The 8972-nt window shown below is 35.6% G+C and overlaps 1 protein-coding gene across 1 annotated transcript; it reads right to left on the bottom strand.

Moving 5' to 3' along the window:
- Positions 1-1394: 1394 nt before the first annotated feature.
- Positions 1395-8767, bottom strand: depdc1a (DEP domain containing 1a). The gene is made up of 12 exons (XM_066643126.1): positions 8522-8767; positions 7705-7970; positions 7464-7596; positions 7268-7380; positions 6862-6992; positions 6705-6752; positions 6170-6307; positions 4795-5643; positions 3542-3714; positions 3205-3378; positions 2775-2960; positions 1395-2522 (listed from the first exon to the last, which is right to left on the bottom strand). Exons 1-12 carry the CDS (start codon positions 8573-8575, stop codon positions 2379-2381), a joined length of 2409 nt encoding a protein of 802 aa, XP_066499223.1. The 5' UTR covers positions 8576-8767; the 3' UTR covers positions 1395-2378.
- Between the last annotated feature and the right edge of the window lie 205 nt (positions 8768-8972).

Raw genomic sequence — 8972 nt, 5'->3', positions numbered from 1 at the left:
CTATGGTTTTTAAAAGCTACCCTTCTTAGAGAATCCCAAACAAAGCACACAAGCTACTGAGACACGTCAGGGAGAGCTGGGTTAAGATCTTAAAGAAATATAGAAAATTCTGCAGTTTAAAATCACCAGTAGGTAACTGAACACATGTTTACCTGTGAAGGAATGGAATATTTATTTATTATTATAATGCAAATTGGCTTTTTTTTTTCTCATTATCCCTTTTTGTCTCTACATCATGGCATACCTCTATTTAAGGGATAATTAAAGCATTCAATTGTTCCAACAGACAGAAAAATTAATGGATACATTCATTCATCCAACTGATGGTCACAGTGGGAATTTAATAGCTTCATATATATAACAGAAACATTTTATTGGAAGACATAAAATCATTATCATTGACAAAATCCAGCCGGTAATGGAATGGATATAATGGAAACAGTAATTTCTTCACTGTGTGGTTCTTTATAAAATCTACAAGAATATGATTTTAAAAAGTAATCCAGTCCAAAATAAGATTAATGCTATTGGAGGAGTACTAAAATTATAACAAAAGATAAATATAACATTTTATTTTGGACAAAGGGATTATAAATTTTTTCCCCCTAGTTTCTTTCACTGTTTACTGGTAGGTTTGGAGAGTTAAGTGTAAAAAGACATTTCATTAATCTCATGATGAATAATTAGGTCATTCAGGGTCAAAGCCACATGTAATTCATCAGCAAGAGTTGACACTGTGTTTTGAATCCTAAATACCCAAATTATACTTGACCTGCTGAATATTAAGGTACTCACAAATCTCATTTACATATCATTCTGGATAGTTGACAAAACTCAAACTGTTTTAAAAAACATGCTATTGCATAGCATAAAAAAAAAAAATCAGCAAGAATTCAACATAAAAATATATGGCAAAATTATTTACTTACCAATGTATGTTTCATTTCTCTTTGTTCAGCTGAGCTTAACAACCACATCATAAAGAATGTCTCAAAAAAAGCACCAGAACTGCAACTTGACTTGAATTGCAATAATAAACTAATCTTTGGGAATTCTGACTTGATACCAGTAGCAAAATATTGGAACTTGAGAACAGGCTAATTCTAAAACCATATATTCATAAAAATTAAAAGTTAAGATATTGACTCTAAATATTGTGTTCATTCCAAATTTTTAAAAAATAACAAATTATTTCCACCAGGTCGGGGAACAACCCAGTCACCACCAGAGTGGAAGGTAATGTTTGGGTGTGTCTGAATGAGTCATGTGATCCTGCTGAGGTTTTTCTTCCCTTTACCTCACCATGAATGAGACTAGAGGTGTGAGCTAAGCTTCGATTTAAAAAGTTTTATTATAGCACAAAAAAAAAATAAAAACATAAAAAAGATTGCCAACATAAAACTCTACTGTTAAGATAGCTTAATATATTTCAGATGACACAGTAGTGCAAAAACACTCATTCCTGAACATTCACAGATTTCTCAATTTCAAATATGTTTCCTTTAAGAAACATTAAGCCAAATGTCTTAACTGCCCAATGCTTTGTCTGTTATTCTTCTGGGCCGTGACTGGATGAAATGAACCTGAGCTGCCAAAAGAAACCTATGAATCATAAAAATACGATTAGACAATGTTAGATTCAAGGTGCTTTTTACCGAGTTATACAGTGCCCATTCAGCCTGAATCATCACAATAATAAACCTTAGAAAAAAAATACTTCATAAAACAGATTGAGAAACAAGTATTACCACGTTGTTATAGAACAAAACATACCTTCATTCATTTAAAAGCTCTTCATTTAACATTCCCAGCCAATTCTATTGTAAACAGTTCAAGTGACTTTCACTTTAATGTCCCAGTTAGAAACAGAAGCAGGTTCCCAAAAGCAAAGATTTAATATGAATTTACAGGGGATAGATCAAACTGATATTAAAATCACATTTGTTTAATTGGTAACCCATCTTAGGCTGTATCTCCCAATAATAGACTGTAATAATTTATACTGTAATAAATAAACAAGTTAGAAAAATGAGGGGAAAAAAAACACATTTGCATACACTTAACTGTAAACATAGATTTTAAAATACTTGAATCCCCAGAAAAAAAAGTCTCCCAGTCATGGAAGTCCCCAAGCACTACAAACTGCTGTCAGTTCTTAAATGGTTTGTAAATTGTCCACTGTTTCAAATAGCAGGCACATCACAAAAATGTGAACACACTAAATGCAAAGGACAAAATCTGAAAGCCATCTGCTTACAAGAAAACCCAGTGATATCATTTCTTGCACTGCATAGAATCACACAAGGAACAAGACCTGTGAAGCAACAATGTCTGTTCCTAAAGCACACATGTGCACAGGTACCAGATTTTGAAGGAATTCAGTTTCGAATATTGAATGCTTTAGTCTTCCTTAAGCCAATAAACAGTGGTGGTTTAATTTTTGGCTTATCCGCAAAAAGCTGCAGTTCACTCTCTGTAGTGGGGAAGCGACGAGAGTAGATGTCTGGATACTCTTTCTGAAACTGATTAAAAACAGAATTATCAAAATGGACAGAACACATTTGTATATTATATGTACACACGTGTGTTTTTCCTGTGTGTTTTTTATGCAAGGCATGATGTCTGCAACACTGAGCTCAACAGATATAGAACACATTTATCTATGTTAGATACAATAAAATAGTTTTATACTACAATTGGTTTATATTACAAATTTATTGTAATCATGGGAACACTTGTATCAAACATAATCCTACAAAATATTTGGAAATTACCAGTTTTAATTTCTTCTTCTTCTCCTTGACTGACATGGCTTTATCCTTGATTAGACTCTCCAGCAAGTCTGAGATGGCTGCCTGAGATACAGACAGCTTCTGCTCTTCAAACTCCTGAGTACTGATCTGTCTGCAGAATGAATAGGCTGGGACGGTAACAGCAAAACCTATTCCAGAGTGTCTTTTCTTAAGGGGACAAACAGAAATTGTTAGACCATTAACTGCAAACATATTGGCTTAAAAAGCTAGAATTATAATGATCCTATCAATATGTTCAAATTTAATACAGGCATGAGAGGAATAGATTCCTATACCAAGATGTCTGCCTTATCAATGTGTAAAATCACACTTTTCATCTCAGTAGGTATTTTGTCAATGGTAATATATAGAACTAGCTTGAAATAGATGTGGAAGGTGTCAGTCATATTACCTGTGATCTGAGGTAGGTGATATGGTCCTCAACAGCATTGCGCAGGTACAGTGGCACCTGGAGTACCTCCTGATGATGGTCCATTAGGAAGGACAGCAGCCTTGTGGCCAAAAGCTCATCTAGCTCTACTTCCTCCTCACAGCTCAATACACAGCGAGAAAATGTTTGCACCATCTACACACACAGGACATGAAAGACAGTTAACAAAATATTAATTTAAGCTAGTCCTTTGTGAAATATGTCAGTGAAATTACAAATCAATATTCTAATATTTACATGCTTATTTAAGGAAAGGCAGAAATATAACTGCATTATCTGGTCAGGTCAGGTTTCTCACCAGGGTGCGTGTACCAATGGCATCATGCAGCCGGGGCATGTCCACATTCTGGCTCATGCGTGAGATCATACGCAGCAGGAGCTGTAGTTTACGGCGAGATGCAGGAGGGAGAAGTAGTGTGCAGAGCTGCAGGGCCTCAACAGCAAGACGCTCTAATGGAGGCTGCAACAAACCTACAAAACCCACCAGTCAAAAAAACAACAATGCAGTAAAGAGAGACATTTTTCATATTAAAGAATAGGTCATATACTGACAATACAAATTAGAATCACAACAACCACAATCATATTCAAACTGGGCAAAAATATAATCAGAATGGCCAATCACAAAGAACACAAGCCAGATACATACCATACAAATTCAGAAGAATCAACAAATGGAATGCCCTACAATAAAATTCAGCTTCATGAAATAAATTCATATATTTAAAAATTTTTATCCCTGTATATCCCCATTTTATTTTTACATATAACATTTAACATTTTAATCAATTTTGTGAACTAAACAAAAATGACAATTACATACATAGTAACAAACTTTCTCATTATGATCTAATCTTCAATAGTGGTTATAATCAAGTTTAGAATCCTGAATGAATTTATTATTTCGAACGCATCTAGACATTTTTATTTACAATTCTCAGTATGCTATTACATGTTGCACAGGCCTAGTATATAAGAATTGGTATATAACATTGACTGTGAAAAGCTAGTGATGCAATGGGTACTCGTTTGCTGGGCCCAATAAATAACCTTAGGTGTTAAGGGTAGCAAGTTGCTGATCAGATAATAAATGGCCACAGAAACATCAGTGGGTAGGTGTAGGATTTAAACAATAGTTGATAAAAAGATGAATAAACTTAATTTTGTTGTACTACTTGACATATACAAATATGACTAATAAATACAAATAACAAACTGTGTTTTGTGTGAAAAGAACAATGTAGAAATGATTGTGTCCTCACGTGCCTATACACAAAATAGACACATTCTGAAAACAAACATTTGTCCATACATTTTTAAAATGTATGATGATTAATGTTGATGATTGTTTTTAAAAATCACTGATAACACTAACATTATGTATGCCAAATTTAACAATTATTGTCTGTGACCCATTGAATGTTAAAACAAAGTGTTAGAAGCATGCATAAAAAGAGAAAATGTTAGAAACACACAACACACCCTAAAACATCGCAGACACAGGCAAAAATACATTGAAAAGTTCTGTGTACATATGCATGCAAGCCTTACTTTGCTCAGGACTCAAGCTGCGTGCAACAGTGGCCACTGGAGGGCGGAATTGGAAAGGTTTACACAAGTCCAGTGAGCTGTGACATCGTCTGTTAATGGAGGGCCCTGTGCTGACATCCAAGCAACTTCCATGTAAACGAACCAAGCCATGACCTCTAAGGCCAATGGTGGAGGAGGACAAGTCTGGTCTCATAGTAATTTCTGCTACTGGAGCATTAATGCTGAAACAGCTTGCAGATATCTCCTTGTGTTCTACAAGGTCAAGGCAGTTTCCAATGCTTCTGGGCCGAGGTTTGACAGCTCTCTTCTTCTGGGGGTTCGGATGCTGTTCTGAGGACATAACGGAGCTTGCAGAGCTGCTGCTGCTACTGATTTCTGGGGGACACTCTTCAATTGTAGAGATCTTAGAAGACAGATTATTTAGGGAGGAGATACTCTGGCACGCAGCAGTGGCAGTGTTTGCTGGAGACCTGTTCTCACTGCTGCAGGATTCAAGACTTTCTGCAGACTGGAAGAGTTCTTGTTTTGAACATGAATCAGCTGATTCATCCAAGATTCTCTCCAGAGAGCAGCTCCTGGGTCTAAACCTGTTACCTGAAACTCTGGTGGAGTGAACACTTGGAGCTACAGATTGCATCTTTACTTTAGATGTGAAAACTTCTCTCATGGGGGACTCTGTCTCCTCGAAAGACTCCTTCCTAATCAAGCTCAGTAAGAGGCATTCAGTAGATCTGAAAAGGTTGATAGAGTTCAGGTGAGGGGCTTTAGCCGGCTGAGGACAGCTTGGTTCCTCCAGATTTTTACGCTTTCCATGTCGAGTTCTGGGAGCTGTGACGTAGCCACACAAAACTAGCAAGGGACCAGACAAAATAATATGAACAAAGAAACAAGCAGGCAGACACAGAGTAAAAAAAGTGTTCATACATGGAAAAAGGGCACAGAAAGCCCAAAGGTTAGTTTTTCCATAGCAACAAAAACAAATAAGTAAATGAAAACAGTTAATCTTGCATAATTTTATTGTCAACCAACTGAAAGAGAATCCGATTTAACCATTATTTCATCCCTCTTAATCTGCTAAAATAAAAATGTGCCAACATGCCAATTCAGTAATAATAATCTGCGAATTAATTTTATTAAGAGGGATGAAATTGTGAAACATGTTTATGGTAAGTACGAAACAACTCTGAAAAGAACAGCTTCCATCATTCTATATACGTCTCATGTTATCAGTGAAAATAAGAACAATAAGTTTAAACGGAAATCTATAATGATCTCAGCCAATTAACTGGCCACTTGTGCTATGGTATGTTGGATTTTGGTAGACAGCAAAGCAGGATGAGTTGACAAAAAATAAAAAGAAATTTTATACACATACCCAAAACATTAACAAATAACTCATAGTACTGAAAGGTGAGTAGAGGTTGAGGAAGGCTGTAGAAATAGTCTGACACAGTCTTGAAAACATCCCTCTCAAAGCCTGGGTAAGATGGTTGGTTTGAATCAAACTTTGGCCCTTTGGAGTAGATTAAAATGCACAATGTAATAATAAATATTCATTTATATTTCCAAAGCATTTCAGTATTAGTAAAAAAAATAATTCATATGCACAACAGACAAACTTGACAAAATGTTAGTTTTGCATCTGGAACTTAAATAAATAGTAAGAGTGTAAAAAGTCACACTGATTGAAAACAGCAACTTCACTTAAAAAACAAACAAACAACAAAACAAACAAAAAAAAACAATAAATAAATAATCTAGGAGAGATGAACATGCAAAGTAAATAAAAATAAATTAAGTGCATTAAGCATTCTAAAACAACAACAATGCATTATAATTAAATAATGAAAACTATTATATATGGTATAATTCAAAGTACCACCAAAATTTTGAATTACATAAATACTTACAGTTTGCAAGACATTTCATTGCTGATAAAACCCAATGTGGTAGATCATCTATAGAAAAATAAATAATAAAAATATATAAATAAATCATGTTTGTAGAATATCCTGATTCAACTCAGCCAAAGTTAGGTTTATTTTATTAGTATATACATTTCCCCACCTGTCTTATCATCTAGGGTAACAACCCCATGCTTGTTGACTTTGGTCATGTTATACACAATGAAGCGAGAATTGACATGAGCGTTATACAAAACATCGTCCAGTGAAGACAAACCCAATAACTTCTGTAAACTGTAAAACAAACATATAATCAAACAGACAATTATACAAACATGGCAGATTTTTTGATTACAGTTCACACCTTCAATATACTTTATATCTGCAAAATTCTGATATGTCCTATGTCTCTTAGGTACTGCTGCTTGTTTGTCAAACATTCTGGTAAATTCACCTGGTATCTAAACACTCGTGCTCACAGGTTAAACATCACAGCAGTACAGGGTGACAAAGTACTTCATAAAGAGTTGAGAAATTATTTGTTATTAAGTAAATATAGTCTTTCTTACTGTGTTATGGTTACATTCTTCCAAATATCCTGAATGTCTTCTTCTGTGATATCTCTGCAGTCAACTCCATCATCTGGGGGTGTATCAGTGTCTGCAACTGGGGTGATATTCTCCTGTGGGATATAGCAAATACCAGTGACATACTGATGGAACCTATACAAAGCCAGTGAAGAGTGACTAAGCCTATTAAACTCACTTGGACCTCTTTGTCAAATTTCTTGGAACCCCTCAATTTAAAGAAATGCTCTCCATCCTTCAATGATGCACTTTTTTTCCTTTCACACTGAGAACCAACAGGGATTGGCTTCAGAGGGGATGTTGATGGAAACCTGCAAAGCATTATGCTTTAAGGACATGCAAAGTACTGGGTATTTTTAAAAAGAAAATACATGTAAGCTGTATGTAAACACACTTTATTGTAAATGTAGCTAGTTAACCTGTAGAGTTGATTGTTGTCCTCTAGGTCCTCCAAACCCCATCGTCCTTTGACATCTTCAATAACATGATTTTTAAAGAACTTTTTCAAGAGCTGAACCGTCTGATGCCTGGTAACCTCTGGTCCAAAATTGCTGTTGTTCTTCAGAAGTTCATGTAACCAGTCAACAGCTGCAGTGGCCGTGAAGCAGTTTGAGTAAACCTTAAAGTGTTGCCGATGCTTTTTCATAGGCATGCCTGCCCGAAAAAGTTTAGTCACTTCATTCCACTGCAAAAAAATCATAGGGGTTGGATGGCAAAATTAATAAGTTAGTTGTCAAAATGTACTAAACATGTTTAACAATGTCATTTAATCAAATTGTAGATATAATGAGAAACTGAGGAAGAGTTATGTGTAGTATGCAGTATTGGGGGTGTCTGTATGTACGGACTACAACCCCAAGTATTAGGACATGTTATCATGCTTGGGTGGGGGTGGGGGTAACACTCCGTACATACAACACTCATAATGCGACTACATGAGTCTTGCTTATTTTAAAAGGAGAAAGATTTTGCGGTATGATCCATTATGAGGTATTTGGTACTCTATACAATGCAATTATTATTCATAGGTACATACAAAAAACACGAACATTATAACTGCACATCATAAGGTAAAACACCACACATTAAAAATGTAAGACATGGGCCCTTTAAACCTACAGAAATTACGATGCAATATTAGAAGTAAAATGCCGACTAACGAAGATGGAAGAGCATAAAGTATTAAAAAACAGTTTCAAATGGACTTTTTGATCATTAAAAAGCACATCCGCTTACCAGTTTGGTGGCCCTGTATGGGCCAGGTGTGATAACATGCGTGTCCATTGACATTGCGACACTAACACCCGAGAAAAACAGGATATTACAGGCACATATATTCAGAAACTTCTAATGAGTCCCATGTGTTGCATAACGTTTCCGGTCAGCTCAAAACACAAACAAGTTCACGAAGCTGAACGGCAGTTTCAGTTTAAATCTGTTGTCTTTCACACCGAGCGAACCGTTTGAAATTTCGTGGCTCTCTCCAGGGCGCTGTGATTGGCTCATTTGTTTGGTCACGTGACTTAGCTTCACCACCAACCATATATTAAAGGGGAACTCCACAAACACACACACACAGAGAGAGAGAGAGAGAGAGAGAGAGAGAGAGAGAGAGAGATGTAAAATATAATGTTTAATAAAGCTTCACATTATTTCAAGGTTAAATGTAAGTTCATATACTAATAGC

Source organism: Hoplias malabaricus, chromosome 14 (genome assembly GCF_029633855.1).
Source record: "Hoplias malabaricus isolate fHopMal1 chromosome 14, fHopMal1.hap1, whole genome shotgun sequence".
NCBI lineage: Eukaryota > Metazoa > Chordata > Actinopteri > Characiformes > Erythrinidae > Hoplias > Hoplias malabaricus.
This window is presented reverse-complemented; position numbering and strand designations above follow the sequence as displayed.

Bases quoted from the DNA above. Each gene is read 5' to 3' on its own strand.
- depdc1a (XM_066643126.1), bottom strand. From the start codon at position 8,575: ATGTCAATGGACACGCATGTTATCACACCTGGCCCATACAGGGCCACC. The intron at 7,381-7,463 runs GTGAGTTTAATA...TATATCCCACAG, and splicing joins AATTTGACAAAGAGGTCCAA to GAGAATATCACCCCAGTTGC. The intron at 6,308-6,704 runs GTAAGTATTTAT...TCTACTCCAAAG, and splicing joins AATGAAATGTCTTGCAAACT to GGCCAAAGTTTGATTCAAAC.